This window comes from Odocoileus virginianus, chromosome 29 (genome assembly GCF_023699985.2).
Source record: "Odocoileus virginianus isolate 20LAN1187 ecotype Illinois chromosome 29, Ovbor_1.2, whole genome shotgun sequence".
NCBI classification, from domain to species: domain Eukaryota; kingdom Metazoa; phylum Chordata; class Mammalia; order Artiodactyla; family Cervidae; genus Odocoileus; species Odocoileus virginianus.
This window is the reverse complement of record NC_069702.1, coordinates 30,889,730-30,915,548: the sequence shown is the minus strand read 5'-3', so window position 1 is coordinate 30,915,548 and position 25,819 is coordinate 30,889,730. Positions and strand designations below refer to the sequence as shown.

Genomic DNA, 25,819 nt, shown 5'->3' with positions numbered 1-25,819 from the left:
GACAGAGAAATTCAAGTGGCTTGATCCTTTAAGAAGATACCATGACACTCAAATGGGAGGTGCAAGTAGTGAGAGCCAGGTGTTCTTTCTGAACCTACTTAGAGTGGAATCTATTTTCCTGCTAATGGATAGTATGAGAGGGAGAAGTTTGGGTTTAAACATCACAGGCTTTCAGCAATTTTACTGTTAATGTATTTTTGGGGAACAAATGTGTCTTTATTTGCTGTATGTCTTTTTAGGGCATTTTCTAGACACTAAATAGTTGATTTAAAGTATCATTTTCAGTGGTTATTCTTACAAAAGCTTGTCCATGGAATATGTCACATTGCCATTTAAGATGTGGGAGGTTTGGGGTTTCCCTGGTGGCCCAGTGGTAAAGAATCTGCCTGGCAATGTAGGAGACATGAGGTTTGATCCTTGGTCCAGGAGGATCCCACATGTCATGGGATGAATTAAGCTGGTGCACCACAACTATTGAGCCTGTGCTCTAGGGCCTGGGAACCACAAATACTGAGCCCATACATAGCAACTACTGCAGCCCGTATGCTCTAGAACCTGTGCTCCCCAACAAGAAAAGCCACATCAGTGGGAAACGTGTGCATTGCAACTAGAGAGCATCCCCCACTCCCTGCAACTAGAGGAAAGGCCACGCAGCAACAAAGCCACCGTATAGCCAAAAAAGAGTCAGAGGTTCCAGGAGTAAAATTTTCTATCTACCTATCTGTTTCTACCTATCTATCTACCTTGAAGTGTAGTTGATTTACAATTTCATTTTAGTTTCAGGAATATAGCTTAATGATTCAGTGCTTTTGTAGATTATATTCCATTCCATCCATGTTGTTGCAAATTGCAATATTTTATACTTTCTAAGGGTGAGTAATATTCCTTGTATGTATATCTTACATCTTCTTAAGATAGTTATCTGTTGATGGGCACTATTCTATTTCCTGGATGACTTATTGTTTCTTCTGTGTCATTTAGTTAGCTATTCATTGCTTATAAATTGCTTCTTATCTCAAGTTGAATTCTTATTTTCATTGGTTTATCTTATATAATTTCTAACTACATGTTATAGTGATCAGTGTTTTTCTTTATAACTTTTAATTAATTTAATTAATACTTTTATTACCTCCTTTAAAAGCTCAGTACCTGGTAGACTGGTGATGCCTATTTCATCACTTCATCATTTCATCAAGGGATTTCTCTTGCTGTTTTAATGGGAGTGTTTCCTCTTCTTTTTCATTTCACTTAACTTTGTCTCTCTGAATTTAGGAGAAACAGTTCTGTATTGTGGTCTTGAAGGGGTGTTTTTATGTGTGAGTATCCCTGTGTAGACTGCATGTTTTCAATGTCTTTGGTATGCAAACTGATTTAGAAATGGATGTCCATCATGACTTCCATCAGGGTGTGTGTGCTGGCTGTTATGACCTTGATGGGGGCATTGTTGCTGCTTAAGTGTTTAAAACCCAGAAGGATGTAAGGTGGGATTCCCTTTCTGCTCCAAGCTGTTGCCACCCTATCACAGGCAGGGTCTATTCACTGCTTGCTGGAGTAGAAGCCCTGAGAGTTAGGCTTGATCAGGCTATTTTCACAGTAATTATTTTCCTTTCACCATGGATGGAGAGTACTGAAGTCAGTGAGGTGTGTGTGCTCACAGAGGTCCTATACACCACCTGTGTAGGCATGCTCATGTGCAGCCTAAGCTTATATCCTCCCCCTTGCGTGGTTGTCCCAGATATAATGTAAGTTTGTCATGTGGAGTAGATGGGGCCAGAGTACTTGGCCAGCTGGGAGAGGGACTATTGCACACTCATCATGCTGACTTTTGAGACAATGCCTAAGTGTCAACATCGGTGGTGGTCACCTCTTCCAAACCACACTCAAGGTCTCAAGCATTCTCATCATAGCTATGGAGAAACCATAGCCTTGACTATGCAGATCTTTGTTAGCAAATTGATGCTTCTGCTTTTGAATACACTGTAAGTTTCTCATAGCTTTCTTTTCAATGAGCAAGCATCTTTTAATTTCAAGGCTGTAGTCACCATCCAAGAGAAAACAAATTCTGTCACTGCTTCCACTTTTTCCCTTCTATTTGCCATGAACTGATGGGGCTGAATGCCAAGATCTTAGGATTTTTTAACTTGAGTTTCAAGCTACCTTTTTCACTTTCCTCTTTCACCCTCATCAAAAGGTTCTTTAATTCCTCTTCACTTCCTGCCATTAGAGCAGTATCATCTGCATCATTGAGGTTATTGATATTTCTCCCAGCAATCTTGATTCCAGCTTAGGATTTATCCAGTCTGGTATTTCACATATTGTACTCTGCTTATAAGTTGAATAAGCAGGTTGACACGATACATCTTTGTTACACTTCTTTACCAAATTTGAATCAATCAGTCGTTCCATGTCTGGTTCTAACTGTTGCTTCTTGACCTGTATGCAGGTTTCTCAGGAGGCAGGTAAGGTGATCTGTTACTCCCATCTTTTTAATAATTTTCCACAGTGTGTTGTGATTCACACAATCAAAGGCTTTTGCATAGTCAATGAAGCAAAAGTTATTTTTCTGGAATTCCCTTGCTTTGTCTATTATCCAATGAATATTGGCTAGTTGACCTCTGGTTTCTCTGCCTCTGGAAAACCCAGGTGTACATCTGGAAGTTCCTGGTTCATGTACTGCTGAAGCTTAGCTTGAAGGATTTTTTAGCGTAACCTTACTAGCATGTGAAATGAATGCAACTGTGCAGTAGTTTGAAAATTCTTTGGCATTATCTTTCTTTGGGATTGGAATGAAAACTGACATCTTTCAGTACTGTGGTCACTGCTGAGTTTTCCAAATTTGCTGATGTATTGAGTGCAACATTTTAACAGCATCATCTTTTCAGATTTTAAATAGCTCAGCTGGAATTCCATCACCTCCACTAGCTTTGTTCACAGTAATGCTTTTTAAGGCCCACTTGACTTCACACTCTAGAATGTCCAGCTCTAGGTGAAAGACCACACCTTCGTGGTTACCCAGATGTTTGTGACCTTTTCTGTATAGTCTTCTGTGTAATCTTGCCAGTTCTTAATCTCTTATGCTTCTGTTAGGTCCTTACCATTTCTGTCTTTTATCATGCCCATCCTGGTGTGAAATGTTCCCTTGATATCTTCAATTTTCCTAAAGAGCTCTCTAGTCTTTCCCATTCTATTATTTTCCTCTACTTCTTTGCATTATTCAATTAGGAAGGCCTTCTTTTCTCTCCTTGCTATTCTCTGGCATTCTGCATTCAGTTGGGTTTATCTTTCCCTTTCTCCCTTGCCTTTTGCTTCTCTTGTTTACACAACTATTTGTAAAGCCTCTTCAGACAACACCTTGCCTTTTTTAATTTCTTCTTCTTTTTGCTGACTGTATAGAGCTTATTCATCTTTGGCTGCAAAGAACATAACTTGATTTCAGTATTGACCATCTGGCAATGTCCTTGTGTAGAGTTGTCTCTTGGGTTGTTGGAAAGGGGTGTTTACTATGACCAGCTTGTTCTCTTGACAAAACTCTGTTAGCCTTTTCCTGCTTCATTTTGTACTCCAAGTTCAAACTTGTGTGTTAGTCCAGATTACTCTTTTGAGTTTTTACTTTTGCATTCTAATCCCCTATGATAAAAAGGACATCTCTTTTTGGTGTTTGTTATAGAATTGGTTGTAGGTCTTCATAGAATCAGTGAACTTCAGCTTCTTTGGCATCAGTGTTTGGGGCATAGACTTGGATTATCTGAAGTTGAGTAGTTTGCCTTGGAAGCAAATTGAGATTATTCTTCATTTTTGAGGTTGCATCCAAGTACTGCACTTTGAACTCTTGTTGATTATGAGGGCTACTTTGTTCCTTCTAGGAAGGGGTTTTTGCCCACATAAGTAGATATAATGGTCATCTGAATTAAATTCACCAAACCCATTAATTTTAGCTCACTAGTTCCTAAGATGTTGATATTCAGTCTTTCCATCTTTAGCTTGACCATATCTCATTTGTCTTGATTCATGGACCTAACTTTCTGGGTTCCCTTGCAATATTGTTCTTTAGAGCATCAGACTTTACTTTCACCACCAGAAACATCCACAATTGAGTGTTGCTTCTGCTTTGGCCCAGCCATCCATTCTTTCTGCAGCTGCTAGTAATAGCTCTCTTCTCTTCCCCAGCAGCATATTGGACACCTTCTGACCTGTGGGGCTCATCTCCTAGTGTCACATCTTTTTGCCTTTTCATACTGTTTATGGAATTCTCTTGGGAAGAATACTGGCGTGAACTGCCATTGCCCCCTCTAGCAGACCTTATTTTGTCAGAACGCTTCACCGTGAGCCATACAGCTTGGGTGGTCCTACATGACATGGCTTATAGCTTCATTTAGTTATGCAAGCCCCTTTGTGGCAACAAGACTGTGATCCAGGAAATGGGTATTAATTCTACTTTTCTTAAGCAATGTGTCAACTATCTAAAGAGGTTCTGTCGAAAATTCTACAGTAAATTTTCCTATAATTTCCAAAGTCTCAATGTTTCACTTTATTTTTACTATCAATTATGCCTTAGGCTAAATAATATCATATAATGTGAATTATGGTCCTCTTGATTAATAAGACAAGAATGTGTTTCCTCACCTGTACCACTTTAATCATAAACTGTTTTCCTGGTGCACATTTTTCATAAGTGATCTCAGATTGCTTTCATTTGATTCACTGATTTTTCCTAAAATTTGTAATTTTTGTATTGTGCTCATTGTTTCTGATTATGTCAGTCATAGTGGGCCTAGGTTTAAATAAAAGGTTTTTTTCTTTTTCTATATTATTTCCTGTCATGATAAAGGATTGCTTATGTATAAGTGTTGTGGGAGGGACAAGGCAATAGTGCCTTGATGAAAGAGGCAAAAGAATGATAAATACTGATCTAAAGTGTAGTTCAAAATATGTTATAATGTAGTAGTATTTAATTCACTCTGTGTTCAACAAACCCAAGGAATATCACATCATATCTGCAAGTAGCTAAGTGGTGTTGTGTACAGTTTCATAAGAATATATATAGATTTAGATACGAATATAGATACAATCTGTAGATACATTCAGGTTCATTAGGAGAGAATGAAAATTCATTAAGTCCCTTTATATAGTCCCTATATATAGTACAGGTTATATATTTTCTTAGTATACACTTGAGAACTTACATTCATTATCAAAGGAGTGAAAATAATAGGTGGCTAAAAAGTTAATGAGAAAAGAGAATAAGGTCATGAAATTAAAGATTTTTGCAAATATCTCCATTTTATAATAGGAAGTAGGTAGCAGTTGCTGTATTTCTAATTCCACAAACACTCTTCTGGGAAATGAGTTAAATTGGATGAAGTCAAATGTCTTGCCATAACTTTAAGAAGTGATACTGAGGCTGGATATGCAGTAAAATGAAGAACTGTTAATGGCCTCTCAAATAAAACTAAAAGATATATCTTTTTACAGAATTCCAATTATTGAGCAATTTCTATAGCAAGGAGAAACTAAAACTTCTACATCAAAATGAAGTTAAGAATTCTGAATATCTACAAAATAATGTGGATGCTATGAGTAGACTTGCTATTGTCCTTGTTTTTACTCTCAGTATGTTAAACACTTACATTTGTTAATGTCTTCTTAGTATAATTTTAGAATTAAAGTAATAAATTTCAATATATAAGCTTATAGTTTTATTTTCATTTAATTTTTTTGCCAGTGTTTTTCCTTGGCAAGCCATATATCTAACTCAGGTAGAAAATCCCTTGAAAGTGAAGTTTGTATTTTGTCACAAGAGGATGGGAAATTATTCATAATTTCTCATACTAGAATAAACTGGAGGAGTGCTATCTATGGGGCAAACTTGCTTGAGGTATCAGAAACAGCTAGTCTCTTTTCCCTTTCTTTCCTTTGCCAGCAAACTTCCAGTAACAAAACAGGCAACACTTTGTGATGACAAATACAGCAGTTGCCACACAGGCCAGCAGGAACCCGATCACGTCCAGAGAGTGGTACTGGAGCCAGGTGAGGTCGTGGGCGGCTGGCCTCAGGTGCTGGGCTCCTTTGTGGCGCATGACGAACTCAATCCAGAAGACTGCTCGGTCCAGGGGCTTTACAGGCTGATCATGATGAATGGCTGATAACCTCATCACATTCTCTTTGTAGCTGAAGGAAAATCAAACAGACATCGATATATAGAATGAGCTATAATTGAAAATTTGTGAAATTTTCTTGCAGATGGAAACAAAGAATACATCACAGACTTAAAGAAAAATAGATAGTTTTCTTGTGAAGTGATTCTTGAGATCTTAGCTTAAGAGCTAGGACTTCTTAAATGTATAGCATTTCAAGATACAAAGGAAAGAAAGAAAATGGGATGGATTTGTGTAGTCTAAAGAATGGAATGAATTAAGTCCTCAAAGGAAAGAAAACAACAACAACAAAAATCAAGATTTGTTGTTCAAAGTTTGAATTATCTAGTAAAGACCTGATATACATGTGTTAAAATACTGTCATAATCCAGAGATAGCAGGAAAGTCAATGATGAGGTTTCAAGACATGTCTAGGCAGGGCTGATCTTACTTTAGTGAAGTAGTGTTCCAAAGTGTTGAAGTGGATTGTCTGTGCTTGATTCCTGATTCTGACATTTATCTTGTTGGCTGCTTTTTTAATTCTTTTTATCCCACAGTTTTATTTGCTTTAAGTTTATTAAATTTTAAAAGCTTTGTTATTTTTAAAACTTTTATTTTTATATTGGAGGGGCCATTCATGATATAATCTATTCCTCATTTTTTCATTTTTCTATGGAATAGATAGGACTATTACCCTATCTAATTTTTTTGAGATAATTTTTTGAGATATTTTGAGAATATTGTATTGATTCTTGGAGGCATTCCTAGCATGTAGTATACTTGCAGTAAATACTTGCTAGCATTGTTGTTGTGGTTCTTGTTCTAAAAGACTCTGGAGAAGGCTCAACATTTTACTTCCAGGAACTGCAATTACATTCATTTCTACTGTTGAAATGGTAATAGACTAATAGACAAGAAAGAAGGGAGAATAAAGAGATATAGCTCAAGAACTCTAAATCACAAAGTGTTACAAGATGACACTGTAAGCACTGACAATGGAGGCAATGTCTCTCACTTTTCTGTCAAAATACAGGAGGAGTGCTGTGTTTTTGAGAGGATTGCAGTAATCTGGAAACAGTTTTGTAATTTGATAGGAATAGGCTCCAATAAAGTTACTTAATATGTGTTAAGTAACAGTATATTTGACTTTTCATTCTGTTCATGGAGTTCTCCAGGCAAGAATACTGGAGTGGTTTGCCATTCTCTTCTCCAGCATACCACTTTTTGTTATAACTCTCTGCCACAACCTGTCTGTCTTGGGTGGTCTTACACAGCATGGCTCACGGCTTCATTGAGTTCACTAGGCCCTTCTCCACAAGAGAATGTAATCGATCATTTTTGTTAGCTTTCTGTGATTGTGGTTCTGTTTCTGGAAGCTGTGGGATTGTAGATGACCTTTTCATGATAGGGAATCGAAATACTAAGTAGGAAGTCAAGAGATACCAGGAGTATCGGGCAAGTTTGGTCTTGGAGTGCAAAATGAAGCAGGGCAAAGGCTAACAGAGTTTTGTCAAGAAAACACACTGGTCATAGCAAAAACATTTATCCAACAACACAAGAGACAGCTCTACATATGGAAATCACCAAATGGTCAGAATAAAAATCAGACTGATTATATTCTTTGCACCAAAAATGGAGAAGTTCTGTACTCTCAGGGGGAAAAAAAAAAAGAGAAGAAATACAAGAAGGCAATGTGGTTGTCTGAGAAGTCTTTATAAATAGCTGAGAAAAGAAGAAAAGCAAAAGGCAAGGAAGAAAGGGAAAGATATACCCAACTGTATGCAGTGTTCCAGAGAATGCAAAGTTCCAGGCCATTTAAGTGAACAAAGCAAAGAATCAGAGGACAACAATAGAATGTGAAAGACTAGAAATCTCTTTAAAAAAAATTGGAGCTATCGAGGGAACATTTCATGTTAGGATGGGTACAATAAAGGATAGAAATGGTAAGGACCTAACAGAAGCAGAAGAGATTAAGAAGAGGTAGCAAGAATACACAGAAGAACTATACAAAAAAATATTAATATGACCTGGATAACCACAATGGTGTAGTCACTTACCTAGAACTTAAAAATCAACATTCAGAAAATTAAGATCGTGGCATCCTGTCCCATCACTTCAGGGTAATTAGCAAGGAAAAAAGTTGAAACGGAGACAGATATTATGTTCTTAGGCCCCAAAATCACTGGGGATGGTGACTGCAGCCATGAAATTAAGAGATGCTTGCTCCTTGGAAGGAAAGCTATAGCAAATATAGACAGCGTATTAAAAAGCAGAGACATCACTTTGCTGACAAAGACCCATATAGCCAAAGTATGGTTTTTCCAGTAGTCATGTACAGACATGAGAGTTGAACCATGAAGAAGGCAGAACACTGAAAAATTGATACTTTTGAATTGGAGAAGACTCTTGACAGTCACTTGAGGAGACTCAAGTGAGGAGACTCACTTGAGGAGACCAAACTTGCAAGGAGATAAAACCAGTCGATCCTATAAGAAATCAACTCTGAATATTCATTGGAAGGACTGATGCTGAAGTTCTGGTACTTTGGCCACGTGATGCGAAGAGCCAAATCATTGGAAAAGACCATGATGCTGGGAAAGATTGAGGGCAGAAGGAGGAGCGGGCAGCAGAGGATGAGATGGTTAGACAGCATCACCAACTCAATGGACATGAGTTTGACCAAACTCCAGGAGATAGTGAAGGACAGGGAACCCTGGCGTGCTCCAGTCCATCAGGTCACAAAGAGTTGGCTACAACTTAGTGACTGAATAACTACCACAACATCGGTAACAACAGTATGTTACTAAACACAATATGTAGCAGATCATGAATATTCAGTACATAGCAGGCAATAAATCATCTTCATTTTTTGACACCAGTTATACATTATTAAGTAAAAATCAATAAAGATACTAGGTAGATGTACATTTATATAAAACTGCAAATGAAATGTCTACTTCTTTTAAAAAAGGGAAAAATAATGTAATATTTTTGCTGTTCATTTAAACAAGCCACGAAATTAAAAGATGCTTACTCCTTGGAAGGAAAGTTATGACCAAACTAGACAGCATATTAGAAAGCAGAGACATTACTTTGTCAACAAGTTCTGTTTAGTCAAGGCTGTGGTTTTTCCAGTAGTCATGTATGGGTGTGAGAGCTGGACTATAAAGAAGGCTGAGTGCTGAAGAATTGATACTTTTGAACTGTGGTGTTGGAGTGGACTCTTGACAGTCCCTTGGACAGCAAGGAGATCCAACCAGTCCATTCTAAAGGAGATCAGTCCTGGGTGTTCATTGGAAGGACTGATGTTGAAGCTGAAACTCCAATACTTTGGTCACCTGATGCGAAGAGCTGAATCATTTGAAAAGACCCCAATGCTGGGAAAGAATGAGGGCAGGAGGAGAAGGGGATGACAGAGGATGAGATGGTTGGATGGCATCACCGAGTCAATGGACATGAGTTTGGTTAGGCTCTAGGAGTTGGTGATGGACAGGGAGGCCTGGTGTGCTGCAGTTCATGGGGTTGCAAAGAATCGGACATGACTGAGTAACTGAACTGAACTGAATGTAATATCTTTGCTGTTCATTTAGGACAATAGCTGTGCTAAGATTAAATTTACATAACACTGCTTATAAAACACAGATACACATTGTGCTACTATTACTGACAAATTCTCAAAATGTTTTCTTTGTAAAGACATTATGAATAAAGGGGAAACATATATATCATATTTGTGATATTAATTTGTGTTACTGAAATTCATGTATATTCTGAAGTGATTTGGAAATAAAATATTTTTGGTTTCATAAATTTGACTTTTAAACAGTAATATCTCAAAATACCTCTTTGAATCAGACAAAAACAAGGACAATGAAAGGAATTCAGAATATACCTACCTTTGTAAATAGTATCTACATAGATATAATTGAATAGTTAGAATGGTTTAGTTGTTTACCATTTATCAGTGATAGAATCAAAATATTATTACAGACTTGCAGACATAGAGAACAATTTATTGGTTACCATAGTTGGGGGAGTAGAAATGTATGGGTGGGGGAGTAGAAATGTATGGGTGGGAAAGTAGAAGGCAAAAACTATTGAGAAGTATATAGGCTTAAGGATGCATTGTACAACACTGAAAATAGAACCAATATTTTCTACTAGTTTTAAATGGAAAATAATAGTTAAAAATTGTGTAAATTTTTAAAAGAGAACTATCCCAACTTATCACTTCCAAGTCTATTATATTTAAATTTTATAATTCTTCCAAACAAGACAAAAATAGTAACAATCAAAAAGCCTAAGAATACCCCTAAATTTATAAATAGTATTTTCACAGTTGAAACTGGCTAATCAGAAAGTAATAGCTGTTTACCATTTATCAGTGATTGGGTCTAAATATTAGCATAGAAAACTTGGAAAATATTGAAGGTAATGGGAATTTCAGATTGATTATGTCAAGGTTGTTTGCTGAAAATAAATTGTTAGAAGAGATTAAAACTTTTTGGAATTCACTTTCTGAAAGAAAGTAAAGTGGACATCTATATTTCCCTACATTAACTTCGTTCTCAATGCTTCTTAATTCTTCTATTAACATTTCAGTGATTCTTCTCATTCTAATGATTAGATCTTTCAAAATTTCTCCACTCTTTAAACCATAGACAAACCTTTCCCGTAAAGCCATGAAAAAATATTAATGTGACACTCACAATAGGTTGTTGATGACTGAATTGAGTGAATCTTACTCCTCATTGTGTTTATGTGAAGACTAATGAGTCTTCATATGAGAACTTCCCCAGAAAGAGTATCTAGTGAAAAAAATATACTCACGAAGGATTATTAATGACTTCCTTCAATGCATTGAGCAAATCTCCTGTTGACATTGTTTCCAAGTCCAATCTGACAGCTGCTCCCTTGGCCGTCATGTGAACAACGTTATGAGGTTGATCAGCAAACAAAGGAAGGCCCACCATAGGGATCCCGTGGTAGATGGCCTCATAAATGCCATTGCTTCCACCATGAGTTACAAAGGCTTTGGTTTTTGGATGACCTAGGATTGAGTGAATTTCAATAAAATTATTAACTTTAAGTCTTAGATATAAACTGAGAAAAGTGCATTATAAGGTAACTGAAGGAAACAGTGTCTTCAATAACAGATTATTACACATATGAAAGTCCTTTTAAATTCCTTTCAGAACTCAGAGAAGTAGCTGCTGCATCTGCTGAAAGGGTAAATGAAGACTTCATGAAAGAAGTGCTGAGTCACTTAGACTTTACAAATGAATCCAGGATTGGCAGATGAACAACTTGAAAGAGCATTCTGGGTGAAAAAAAAAAACCACATATGCAGAAAAAGAGGATGGCATGTCAGAAATTATTCTCTTAAAGATATAGTGGAGTCATTTAGTCTGATTAGGAATGGTGTCAGGGGAGGACAAGGATAATGGTAGAGGCACTGCAACCAGAGGAAGGAAAAGTAACCTTTTATCTTGGAGTGTTTTATCACCTCATAAAAATGATTATGACTTTTTTCTTACAGAAATTGAAGAGTCACTGGTAATAAAAGGAGAGTTCTTATTTTCAGTAGCATTCAGCATACCCCTACAGAGGGGAAAAGATAGATGTGATGAAAGAATTCAGAGACAGAACAACAATCCAAGAAGTTATTGAAAAGTTCACAGTGAGAAATAATTACAGCTAAAGATTCTGGTCATAAGGGATATGACCGTGTATGACAAAATGCCAATTGTTATGGGTGTGTATACTCAGTCACTCAGTCTTCTCCAACTCTTTGTGACCCCATGAACAGAAGCTCGCCAGGCTCCTCTGTTCATGGGATTTTACAGAGAAAAATATTGAATGGGTGGCCATTTCCTTCTCCAGAGGATCTTGGGGACCCATGGATAGAACCCACTTCTCCTGCATCTCTTGCATTGGCAGGCAGATTCTTTACCACTGAGCAGACTGGGAGGCCCTGTCAAGTGTCCCCATTTTCCCCCAGCATAGTAAATAGAAATAAAGCAGTAAAGTTTTCTTTTCGATTGTTTCAATAATTCTCTATATATTCGTTTCCCATTGAAGTACTATTACTCAGCTCAGCTGTTATTCATGTTTTCAATATTTTTTTCCTGCCAAGTCTTACCAAGAAGGTCATTTTGGGGAATCCACTTAAACAGCTGAGTATTGGGCCCTAGGGTGTCTGGTTTCTTGCCATCGAATCTCCATAGAACCTGTTAAGGTAAAGGTAATACCTTATTCTATGAGTTGAATTTCAAAGTTACAGCATTAGAATTCTAAAGCAATCAGAACACATAATTACATATCTTCAATGTGACATGTAAGGAAATGAGGACATATTAAGTAATGATAACTATTAATACACTGACATAAATAGGAATATGTACATTTGATATACACGTGATGGCAAAGACAAATGAGATTTTCAGTGACCAATTCAGATACTTAAAAAATTACTAGATGGATTGTTTTTAGTATAAAAAGATAGTTGTTTGTTGGTTTCAGTCACTAAGTCATATCCAACTCTTTGTGACCCCAATGGACTGTAGCCTGCTAGGCTCCTCTGTCCATGGGATAGATAGTGGCTGATTTCAAATAACCTACACACTTATTTGCCTTCTTTATATACTAGCTCTCATTTTCAAATATTTACTCATTTATTTCTTTTTGGCTGTTATGGAAGAGATTTTATCAACTTTATATATAACAAGTTATTTTATTAGAATTTCACATATTTTGATTACAAAGAGGAAAATGTGTGAATTGGCCACTTAAAAGAAATAAATATTTTTGCTTATTTATAAATTATTAATAAGCTAATTACTGTTGCCTAAAAAGTGCACTTCATTTAGATTACAATTTTTGAGCACTTCTTCCAAAAACAATGATAACTGTAAATTTTTGACATGAATCCAAGGTATTACCACTATTACTAGGTTTAGAATGCTTTACCTTTGGAAGAGAAGAGCCAGTTGGTAATTTGTGACAAAAGACTGTTGAAAAAGTTCTAAAACTGTGACGTTAAGTCTTATTCAACTGATCCTGGAAACTTCAGCATTGAAGCACAAAGCATTGACTTCATTGATTAATGTGGTCTCTAGGTTCAGTCTCTAGGTCTCCTGGGCTTTCCTTGTAGCTCAGTTGGTAAAGAATCTGCCTACAATGCAGAAGACCCGGGTTTGATTCATGGGTTGGGAAGATCCCTTGGAGAAGGAAACGAAAACCCACTCCAGTATTCTTGCCTGGAGAATCTCATGGACAGTAGCCTGCCAGGCTCCTCTGTCCATGGGGTTCCAAGAGTTGGACACAACTTAGCAACTAAACCATCACCACCAGGTCCAGTGCTAAAATAGGGAACAATTTTGGAATACGAAGCAATTCTCATAAACTGGATTATAATTTGCTAGTGTGTAACTGCTACTTCCCTGGGCTTAGATGGTGGCTTAGATGGTAAAGCATCTGCCTGCAATGTGGGAGACCCGGGTTCGATCCCTGGGTTGGGAAGATCCCCTGGAGAAGGAAATGGCAATCCACTCCAGTACTCTTGACTGGAAAATTCCATGGACGAAGGAGCCTGGTAGGCTACAGTCCATGGGGTCGCAAAGAGTCGGACATGACTGAGCGACTTCACTTCACTAACTTCTACTTGCTCTGTGAATGAATGTAAGTCTTTAATTTTTCAGCAAAGTTAACCATAGGCTATTATTGAAGTCTATCTGATAGCAAACATAAAGTAGTTCACAATTATACAAAGAATCAAGGGATATCTTATACATTAGAAAATAAATTGCTACTATATATTATGGAAAAGGAGGCAGCTGAACTTCTCCATGCCAGTCTTCTTTATATTTGACTGCTTCTTATATCCCTTCTCCCTCCTCAATCAGAAGGAGTAACGTGATAGTTTAGAAGCAGAGTTCAGTAAGGGCCAGAGTTCACAATGCATAGGATTCACATTAAGGGCAGGATTCACACTTTCTCTTTGATCTTCCTGGCTCAGACTTTGGAAGTTCACAGTTAGCCAGGAAGGCTGATGTTCCTCTTTCTCTAAGTCACTGTGACTGGATGGGATCTAAAGGAAGCTTGGGGAGTCCTGGTCATCTTTTCTCTGAATAGTTCCCTGAAAAGCATAGTGAATATTGCTGTTTTAAAATTTAGGGGAAATAAAAGGGACCAGGATTATCTGGGGAGTACTAATTGCATGGAACTTTTCAGGCTTTTATCCCTATTACTTAACATGATTGTTTTACTATGCTTACTGTTACATTTTAACTTCTGAGAACATCTGTTATATGTACCATGTCCTCAGGAGTCCTTCAAGGAAAAGGAACAAATGTCAGGCACAATTTGCTGGTTTCTTTTCCTACCCACAATACCATTAAAATATCCAAATTCATATTGCATCTCTAAATATCATTTTGATTATAGTATCAATCTAAAATTATTATCTATCAAAGACAGTCCCTGCATGGCTATAGCACCTGCCATGTATAGTCTGGTTTACACATATATATACATATATGTATATGATGCATATATCTATATATGATGCATATATATATATGATGCATATATATATATGATGCCTATATCTATATATGATGCATATATATATGATGCATATATATATATGATGCCTATATATATATACATATATGAGATAAATTGGAGCTACCATATTAGTTACTTTTCTGGCAAAAAAACAGACCTTTTATACAGTTTTTTACAGACTCATTAAATAGTTATCCACTATTAAGTTACTGTGTGTACCTTTTGTGGTATCTGGGCAAGAGCTGATGCAATCACATTGGCTCTTTCTTCTGACATGTTACTGACCATTGACCCCAATGAAAACACCACAATACCGTGTTCTCCAGAGCTCTGCACATACTCTTCCATTTCCTGTAGAAAAAAAAAAGTTGTTCCATCACAAAAGAGCAGCAGCATAGCAGACATTATTTAAGGGATTGACGAAAGTAACTAAAGAGAGAAAATAAGATATAGTCTGAAGATATTAGAGTAGTGGCTTCTTTAGGACACACATAACATAAAATTTACTTAATCATTCCTAAATGTATAGTATAATAGTGTAAATTATATTCACACCATGCAGCCAATCTCCAGAACTTTTCATCTGGCAAAACCGGAAGTCTATGCTCATTAAAAAACTCCGTTCCTTCTTTCTCTAGCCTCTGGCAATTTCATACTACCCTGTGTTTCTGCAAATGTAACTAGTCTGGATACTTCTTATAGGTTAAATCCTACAGTATTTGTCTTTTTCTGATTGGTTTATTTCACTCAGCATAAGGTTCATTTATTTCCTTTTAAAGATAAGCAATATTTCATCATTGTGCATATGACATTTATTTATTGTTTTGTCTCTTGATGGACACTTGGCTTGCCCAACTTCTTGGGTCCTGTGATTACAGCTTTTACTTAGATGTTGTGCAAACATTTCACCCAGAGGAATTGCTGAGCTGCATAGATAGGTTTTATACTAGAAAGTGTACATTATTCTTACAGCATGCTATATAGCTAGTTTATAGACTGATTCCCTTTCCCTGCACCCCACTACATTCTTGAACATTTGCATCTTGAACTTTGATCACATATGCTAATAAATATTTAACACTAAAAAATACTTTAAAATATTTTGAGTAAACTACATTTTCAGTAATGACTTTTTTTTTTTCTTTTTTTAACAGACTTCATCCCTTGGAGGTACTTGGAGGGAAATGGGTCACATGAGGTCATTTCTTTTATTATGTATAATTGTGCAAAGGTGTTTGTGTATAAGCAGGAAATGAGATAGAGCCAGTACACAGTGGTGACAAGGAGGTACTGTTAAATAGTATTTTACTCAGACTCTGCATCAGTTATATTGTTAATTACTAACATAGATTTTTAGAAGCTACACTGTAGGGTTTAATTCAATTGTAATTCCCTATTATTATAGGTCTACTAAATCATTTATATTCCAGGAAGATTTTTTGAGAATTATTTTAGGTTAGTCATTAGTACTTCATTTCCCTATTCAGTTCAGTGCAGTCGCTCAGTCATGTCCGACTCTTTGTGACCCCATGAACCACAGCACGCCAGGCCTCCCTGTCCATCACAAACTCCCGGAGCCTACCCATACTCATGCCCATTGAGTGGGTGATAATATCCAGCCATCTCATCCTCTGTCGTCTCCTTCTCCTCCTGCTCCCAATCCCTCCCAGCATCAGGGTCTTTTCCAATGAATCAACTCTTCGCATGAGGTGGCCAAAGTATTGGAGTTTCAGCTTCAGCATCAGTCCTTCCAATGAACACCCAGGACTGATGTCCTTTAGGATGGACTAGTTGGATCTCCTTGCAGTTCAAGGGGCTCTCAAGAGTCTTCTCCAACACCACAGTTCAAAAGCATCAATTCTTCAGCACTCAGCTTTCTTCACAGTCCAACTCTCACATCCATACATGACCACTGGAAAAACCATAGACTTGAGTAGACAGACCTTTGTTGGCAAAGTAATATCTCTGCTTTTTAATACACTGTCTAGGTTGGTCATAACTTTCCTTCCAAGGAGTAAGCATCTTTTAATTTCATGGCTGCAATCACCATCTGCAGTGATTTTGGAGCCCAGAAAAATACAGTCAGCCACTGTTTCCACTGTTTCCCCATCTATTTGCCATGAAGTGATGGGACCGGATGCCTTGATCTTAGTTTTCTGAATGTTGAGCTTTAAGCCAAATTTTTACTCTCCTCTTTCACTATATAGTCAACCAATATTCAACAAGGGAAACAAGAATACCCAATGGGTAAATAACAGTCACTTCTTTATTTTCTGAGAAAATTGAATGAAAGCAAAAAACTGAAATGAGGCTCTTATCTTACACCACTCACAAAAATAACTCAGAATGAATCAAAGATTTAAGCATAAGACCAGATACTATGACACTCCTACCTATAAGAAAACAGGGATGAAACTCCCTACATTTGATTTTGAAAATGATTTTTGATCTGATATCACAACCACAATAAAAGAAAAAAAAATCGACAAATTGGACTATGTCAAACTTAAAAGTTTCTTCATAACAAAAGAAACAAACAAGATGAAAATGCAACCTGCAGAATGGAACAAAAATGGTTTTGTAACCACATATTGATCAAGGAGGGTAATATCCAGAATATATACAGAACTCATACTACAAAATTCAATTAAAGAATGGGCAGATTAATAAATTGACATTTTCCAAAGAAAATGTCCAAATGGCCATCAGGTATATGAAAAGATGCTCAATACACTAATCATCAGGGAGGTGTATTTCAAAATCACAGTGAGATATTACCTAACACTTGTTAGAAAGTCTGCAACTAAGAAGAGATGTGTTGTGAGAAGGTAGAGAAAAGTGTCCCACTGTCAGTGGGAATGTAAACTGTTTAGCTCTTAGAGAACACAAAATGAAAATTCCTAAAATAATTAAAAAAAGATCTTCTGTATGACCCAGCTATCCCATTTCTGGGTATGCAGCCAAAAAATAAAAATAAAAACAGGATAGCAAAGAGATATATATGCTCCCATGTTTATTGTAGCAATATTCACAATAGGTAAGAAACAACTTATGGGTTGCGGGAAAAAAAAGAGGTTTCACACAGACACACTCAGAATGGAATGTTATTCACCCATGAGAAAGAAAGAAATCCTGCCAATTTCGATAACATAGATGGACCTTGAAAACACAATGCTAAAATTTGTGTTTTACTTCTAATCTTTATCTACTTCTATAGTGAAATATGAATTATGACATATATCATGAAAATTGTAATTTTAGCTTACATTCTTTTTTAACCTTCAGGAAAATTGTGACATTTTAATACATCTTATTTTACTTATTTTATATATTTATTTGTTTATTTTACTTATTTACTTATTTTACTTCTGAACATCTCATTATAGCTGATTTAGTGCAATTAGCATCTTTATGAAAATATAGATTTATACATACATTCATTTATATTGTTGAAGAAGGTTGTTCATTTTAGCTAGAGCCTTAAAACATACAAAAAATATTTTAGTCATCTAGCTCACCTGATTGCCAAAACTTAAATATTCTTCAAATTAAAAATTTTAACTTAAATATGTTAAATTAAATTAAATTTGCTTTAGTAAACTTTATTAAATTTATTAAATTATTTGCATTAACTTAATTTTTTAATTTAGTAAACTTTTAAAATTTATTTTTTAAAAACTGCATGGGACTTCCCTGATGGCTCAGTGTTAGAAGAATTTGCCTGCAATGCAGGAGATGCAAGTTTGACCCCTGGGTCTTGAAGGTCCCCTGGAGAAGGAAATGTCAACCCACTCCAGTATTCTTGCTTGGGAAATCCTATGGACAGAGGAGCTTGGTAGGCTACAGTCCATGGGCTCGCAAAAGAGTTGGACACAACTTAGTGACTAGACAGCAACAATGGGGTATCTACTTCAGCAGCTTTCTCAATAATATAATCTTGATTAGGAAAATCATCTCAATTTCAGTAAGATTCTTGGCAAACATCGGGTTAAAGATAGTATGTTATAGTAACAAAATAAGAATAATGAAGATAGTTAACATTTCTTCTGGATCATTAGATGCTACTGACATTTTGGATGTTTCAACTGTACTTACAATTTTTCCGTCAACGACAATGCGAGGTTGCTACCATTATAAGATTTAGTCTTGTCCTGTGGATTTGGGTAGACTCCGGGAGCTGATGATGGACAGGGATGCCTGGCGGGCTGTGATTCATGGGGTCGCAAACAGTCGGACACAACTGAGCGACTGAACTGAATTATCTCTATGAAGATGTTGCCTGTCAAAACACTCTCCGACATTAATCACAGCAGGATCCTCTATGACCCACCTCCCAGAATATTGGAAATAAAAGCAAAAATAAACAAATGGGACCTAATGAAACTTAAAAGCTTTTGCACAACAAAGGAAACTATAAGCAAGGTGAAAAGACAGCCCTCAGATTGGGAGAAAATAATAGCAAATGAAGCAACAGACAAAGGATTAATCTCAAAAATATACAAGCAACTCCTCCAGCTCAACTCCAGAAAAATAAATGACCCAATCAAAAAATGGGCCAAAGAACTCAACAGACATTTCTCCAAGGAAGACATACAGATGGCTAACAAACACATGAAAAGATGCTCAACATCACTCATTATCAGAGAAATGCAAATCAAAACCACAATGAGGTACCATTATACGCCAGTCAGGATGGCTGCTATCCAAAAGTCTACAAGCAATAAATGCTGGAGAGGGTGTGGTGAAAAGGGAACCCTCTTACACTGTTGGTGGGAATGCAAATTAGTACAGCCACTATGGAAAACAGTGTGGAGATTTCTTAAAAAGCTGGAAATAGAACTGCCATATGACCCAGCAATCCCACTTCTGGGCATACACACCAAGGAAACCAGATCTGAAAGAGCCACATGCACCCCAATGTTCATCGCAGCACTGTTTATAATAGCCAGGACATGGAAGCAACCCAGATGCCCATCAGCAGACGAATGGATGAGGAAGCTGTGGTACATATACACCATGGAATATTACTCAGCCATTAAAAAGAATTCATTTGAATCAGTTCTAATGAGATGGGTGAAACTGGAGCCCATTATACAGAGCGAAGTAAGCCAGAAAGATAAAGACCAATACAGTACACTAACACATATATATGGACTTTAGAAAGATGGTAACGATAACCCTATATGCAAAACAGAAAAAGAGACTCAGATGTATGGAACAGACTTGTGGACTCTGGGAGAAGGCGAGGGTGGGATGTTTCAGGAGAACAGCATTGAAACATGTATATTATCTAGGGTGAAACGGATAACCAGCTCAGGTTGGGTACATGAGACAAGTGCTCGGGCCTGGTGCACTGGGAAGACCCAGAGGGATCGGGTGGAGAGGGAGGTGGGAGGGGGGACTGGGATGGGGAGTACATGTAAATCCATGGCTAATTCATATCAATGTATAACAAAAACTACTGTAATGATGTAAAGTAATTAGCCTCCAACTAATAAAAATTAAAAAAAAAAAAAAGAAAAAAAAAAAAAAGATGTTGCCTGTATCTTGGACAAACTGCTGAATATTCCCCTTTCTCACGCTCTACCCTTTACAATCCAACCCAATGACATCCTGGTTTTTTTGTTTGTTTGTTTGTTTTTTTAAGGATATGTGACCATATCTCTTTCTTATTCCTTTCAATGTTCTTGCTGGTACTCCTACTAGACGTTTCTAATGTCAATAATTATCTGTTTCCAATTCACCTCACCAGCATTATCAGCCTCTTTACTTAGCCTCTTCTTGTTTAGACTGAACTTGGACTTCTTGGGAACTTTCATTCTCTACCTGCTTTTCTTTTCTATCTTCTTCTATCCCTGCCCTATCCCTTCTGTTTATTCATGACCATCTTTCAGATCTTTCTGTGATTCATGCTGGGTGTTTCTTTAGCACAGTAATCTTTTCTTATTATAAAACTTTTACACATCTTTTATAACTTCCTTGTATTCTGTCTTTCTAGGTGGAGTGTCCGGTGGCAGAAACTGTCTATACAGTTTCTCTATATTAGCACTCCTCAAATAAGTTATATATATAATTATCCTATAATAAGATAATTATGCTATTATAATTGTAACTAATATTAAGTTAATATTAAAATATGCATTATATATTTACTATATTTTTGTATAATAATATAACTATGAATGTCTGATACTTCATCATGTGTTGAATAGTCAAGTCATAATTTAACATATTCTCTAGCATATTCTGTTTATTCTGTAATGTTAATAAATTTCAGATACTTGTGTTGACATAGAAATATATCAATTTCTAACTGGAAGTTCACTATATCCAGCTTCCCACATCTGACTCACTGTAATCAAACATTTTAAATAAAGAATACAGCATGATTCCTATTGAAAACACAATGTTAACAAAGAAGAACAAAGAGGAGCAGGTGACCTTAGGCAGGGGTTTGGCAGGTTTGCAGTGGAGGCCTCCAACAAATTCAACATTTGGTAGCCGTGGGCGAGGAAATGAAAAATCCCAATAGTTTCGAATGAGCCACATTTCAGCTTTCCCCATTGTCTCAACTAATGTAGTGGGCCTTCCTGAAAGTGAAAATAAAAACAAAAACAACAACAAATGTTGGATCAAATGAGAATATTGCTGTGTGTGTATATATATTGTGCTTAGTGTCTCAGTCGTGTCTGACTCTTTGCGACTCCATGGACTGCAGCACTTCAGGCTCCTCCATCCATGGGGATTCTCCAGGCAAGAATACTGGAGTGGGTTGCCATGCCCTCCTCCAGGGGATCTTCCCAACTCAGGGATGGACCCAGGTCTCCTGCATTGCAGGTGGATTCTTTACCATCTGAGCCACCAGGGAAGCCCATGTTAGGTAAGTTAGGTAAGTTTTATAAAGGACTTTGGGTAGATGTGACTGAATATGTTTCAATGTAACTGTTTGACAAATATGCAACATTAGATAGGATGATATGATATAATACTATTTGAAAACTGAACTACACAAGTAGAAACAATTTCTAAATGCTACCTACATACTTGAGCTACAAATATGTGTTTAATTATCAGTATACATGTCTTCATTTACCAAGACATTTTATAAGATGTTTAGTGATTCAATTTTTTAAGTTTAAAAAAAAGGACTTTTGTAAGTTGATAGATAGTCACTTGCAAAAGTACTACATGCTTCAAATTGTGGTATATGACTTCCTGGTATCCAGTACTAGTAAAGGGCTACAAGTTTGTACCTCACCCTGTAATTAAGTGTTTTCCTTTCATGATATTTATAAGATTGATTGATATTTTATATTTTTATTTGAATGTTTCACTTATTTGGGACAAATTCCAGTGAATTTATATTTATACAAACTCACTTTCCAAGGCTCTATAAAGATAGGACTTAATGCTACCAGCTAAATACATGACTTACCTAGTACTTCACTGTAAAACTGATTCCACTTCTTCTCATTGAATGCCTGGAACCAGAAGTCAAAATAGAGTACATATATCATGTTTTTTACCCTCTCCATAAATGTCATGTGATCACTTAATTCTGAAAACATAACAGGTACATAGGATGGTGGGAATGGAAGCCTTCCACTCTTCTTTTCAACTGAAGATCCAGGTGAGGAGTACAGACTGTACATGAATGGTATTTTAAGTATCTCAGCCAGCAGCTCACCACAGGGTCCAACAGCATCTGCAAAAATGATATCAAACCTCTCTTCATGCAGTTTTGTCATAAGTTTCTTATTTGAAACAACTTCTCTACAGATCTTCATTAAAATATCAGAATATTCCCAGAATAAACTTTTCACTGTTGAAAGATGATTCCAAAAGGAATCTCTCACTGCACGCATCCATTTCCCAACAAAAAGTTTGAGAAAATCCTCATTTTCTTCTTTAATTAAAGATACAGGGAAAATCTCCAATTTGAGAGAAGATGGTTTTTTTGAACCAATGAAAGTGGTAGATGAAGGTATCAAAACAGTCACCTCATGACCCCTTGTGACAAGTTCATCCAGAATTGTCTTCATATTCATCCAATGACTATATTCCATTGGCCACACCAGCACCTTTCCACAACTTCCAGAGCTAAAGTAGCAAGTCAGTTGTAGCAGCAGCAGAAGTGAGAGCCACTTCATAGACATCTTGTTTATATGCAGTACTTTAAGCAGTTACTGCAGATTTTTTCTATTGCTCAGGCTTATATACAAAAGACATCAATCAGAAGTTAAATTGTAACTCTTATGCCTAAAGTAATTAGATTATGCATACAGTCAGCAGATGTGGAAATCAGGTGAAAGGGCAAAGTGTAGAACACTTTGAGATTATGCAGTGCAGTTTAATATGCAGGGTTAATTATGCAGTGTGTTTTATCACCACTGTCACCAATCTAAAAGTTGATGAACTTTTACATGCAAATCAATTATATTATATAAGAAAGAAGACTAGTGTAAATCATTGTAAATGAGAGGCTCTTGTGTCTGCCGTTTCCTTGACACAGAATTAGAGAAGGGTGACATCAACAAGATGCATGGCTAGGAGGTCCCAACACCTGTATCTTTCACAAAAATATCAAAACCAATAAATGAACAACTACAAATTACTTTGGGAAATTTCTGGACTACAATGAAGAAGCAGCAGAAACCCTGTATATTGCAAAGTCTGAGGATCACCATGTAGAAAAGTGTGGAAAAGAGTTTACCTCTCCCACCCCTTCCTCTAACTCAGAGGAGATTGGCACTGCCAGGGATCCCCTCAGAGGGATTTCAGCCCATAGGGAAAAATAGTACAGGGGAATTCCAGCAACCTCATCATCATGACCTTTGCAGCCTTTGCTTCTGAGCACTTCCACAGTGCGCACCTACACTGATTCAGCTGACAGAGCTTCCCAGGGTCCCTGCTGCTGTGTCTTTCCTGAGGCTGAAATTTCGCTGTGGTAAGACCTGATCTTGGGGTCAAGGAGTCTCCCCATCACTCTGAACCCTGCTTTCCCTGATTGAGGTGTCACAGTGCCTTACTATCTGTGCAACTGGAGTTTCTGATCTGTGCCTTGCCCTCAGGTTTGTCTTATAATAACTGTGGCCATGCTGCTGTTTATTTGGGTCTCACCCTGTTAGTCCTAGTCTTGGTTTTGACTGGCCATTACCTAGGCTGAGCTGCTGCTGTTTTATACACCATTCCTGGGTCCTGAGTCGTGGCTTTAGCCTGTCATTGCTGGGGCAACAGTGCAGATACTCTGTGCCTCACCATGGGTCCTAGTCAGGGTTCTGATCCACAATTACCATGTTCAATACCACTGCTTCTCTGTATCCTAGCCATGGGTCCCAAGTTGTGGCTCTGATAGGTCATTACTAGGAACATACTGCTGATGGTCTGACTTCCTCTGTGGTCAGAAGTGGAACTTTGACTCATCATCCCCGGAGTGTGCTTCCCAGGTATAGCACCTGTCCCCTGGGCCTGAGCTACTGCACAGCCCTGTCATCTCAGGGCCTTTCACTCTGATACATTCCTCTTACCTCTAAAATATATTAACAACATGTCATATGTCTAGAAATACAACTACATGCATGTTTTACATGCCTGCTTTTTATATTTGTTAAGAAAGAATAGGAGAAGATAAATGCACTTGTGTGTGTGTGTTTGTGTGTTAATTTGTGTTAATTTGCTTCTGTAGTGTCTGACTCATTGCAACCCTATGGACTGTAGCCTGCCAGGCACTTTTGTCCAAGGGATTCTTCAGGCCAGAATACTGAGTAGATTGCTATGCCCTTCTCTAGGGGACTCTTTTTGATCTAGGGATCAAGCTCATGTCTCTTATGTCTCCTCCGTTGGCAGCTGGGTTCTTTACCACTAGCACCATCTGAGAAACCTATATGTACTTATACTGTCTTATATAATTTCTTACCTTTACCAGTGCTCTTTGTTTTATCATGGTGATTAGAATTGTAGCCTGGGTTTACTTTCTTAAGCCATAGGCTTTCCTTCAGTTTTCTTCTGTAAGGTAGATTTCCCAGCAATGCATTCTTTTTGGATGGATAAGGGTAGAGGGCTATCTATATTTTGCCCTCAGTTTTGAAAGAGTGTTTCATTTGATCTCGTGAGAAATGCTGGGCTGGATGAGTTAAAAGCTGGAATCAAGATAGGTGGGAGAAACATCAACAACCTCAGATATGCAAATGATACCACTCTAATGGCAGAGGCAAAGAGGAACTAAAGAGCCTCTTGATGAGGGTGAAGGAGGAGAGTGAAAAAGCCAGCTTAAAACTAAATATTAAAAAACTAAGATCATGGCAATGGCTCCATTACTTCATGGCAAGTAGAAGGGGAAAATATGGAAGTAGTGACAGATTTCCTCTTCTTGGGCTGTAAAATCAATGCAGATGGTGACTACAGTCTTGAAATCAGATGTTTGCTTCTTGGCAGGAAAGCTATGATAAACCTAGAGACTGTGTTAAAAAGCAGAGACATTATTCTGTTGACAAGTTCTGTATAGTCAAGGCAGTGATCTTCCCAGTGGTCACATAAGGTTGTGAGAGTTGGACCATAAAGAAGGTGGCGAGCTAAAGAATTGATGGCTTTGAACTATGGTGCTGGAGAAGACTCCTGAAAGTCCCTTGAACAGCAAGGAGATCAAACCATTAATTTTAAGGGAAATTAACTCTGAATACTTGGTGGAAGGACTGACGCTGAAGTTGAAATTCCAGTATTTTGGTCATCTGATGCAAACAGCTGATTCATTGAAAAAGTCCCTGATTCTGGAAAGATTGAGGGCAGAAGAAGAGGGTGTCAGAGGATGAGATGAGTGGATGGCATGAAAGATGCAAAGAACATGAACTTGGGCAAACTTTGGGAGATGGTAAGGGTCAGAGAGACCTGGTGGCTGCAGTCCATGGCATCGCAAGGGTTGGACATGACTGAGCGATTGAACAATGATGAGTTTGTTTAATATATAATTTTTGACTGACAGTTTTGACTATCAGGATTTTGACTACATCATCTCACTGCCAGAGAGCATCCACTGTTTCTCATAAGATATAAGCAGTATCTTGATATTCTCTTGAAAGGTTGAATTATTTTTCTTTAGTGCTTTAAGGTTTACTGACTTT

At 37.3% G+C, this 25,819-nt stretch overlaps 1 protein-coding gene and 1 long non-coding RNA gene across 4 annotated transcripts; both read right to left on the bottom strand.

The window, feature by feature from the left end:
• Positions 1–5,070: 5,070 nt before the first annotated feature.
• LOC110124836 (UDP-glucuronosyltransferase 2B4-like) lies at positions 5,071–22,877 on the bottom strand. Of its 3 annotated transcripts, XM_020873539.2 has the most exons (6): positions 22,138–22,877; positions 21,144–21,292; positions 14,922–15,053; positions 12,277–12,364; positions 10,965–11,184; positions 5,071–6,168 (listed from the first exon to the last, which is right to left on the bottom strand). In XM_020873539.2, exons 1-6 carry the CDS (start codon positions 22,856–22,858, stop codon positions 5,889–5,891), a joined length of 1,590 nt encoding a protein of 529 aa, XP_020729198.2. In that variant the 5' UTR covers positions 22,859–22,877; the 3' UTR covers positions 5,071–5,888. The 3 variants fall into 3 exon arrangements, 2 of the variants coding, with proteins under 2 accessions (XP_020729198.2, XP_070314433.1); XR_011484601.1 differs by lacking the exons at positions 5,071–6,168; positions 10,965–11,184 and adding an exon at positions 13,104–13,308; XM_070458332.1 differs by lacking the exons at positions 5,071–6,168; positions 12,277–12,364 and having other exon boundaries at positions 11,073–11,184.
• On the bottom strand, positions 15,991–21,137 carry LOC139032054 (uncharacterized). The gene is made up of 2 exons (XR_011484602.1): positions 20,243–21,137; positions 15,991–18,981 (listed from the first exon to the last, which is right to left on the bottom strand). It is a non-coding gene; the product is annotated as an uncharacterized lncRNA (long non-coding RNA).
• Positions 22,878–25,819: the final 2,942 nt, after the last annotated feature.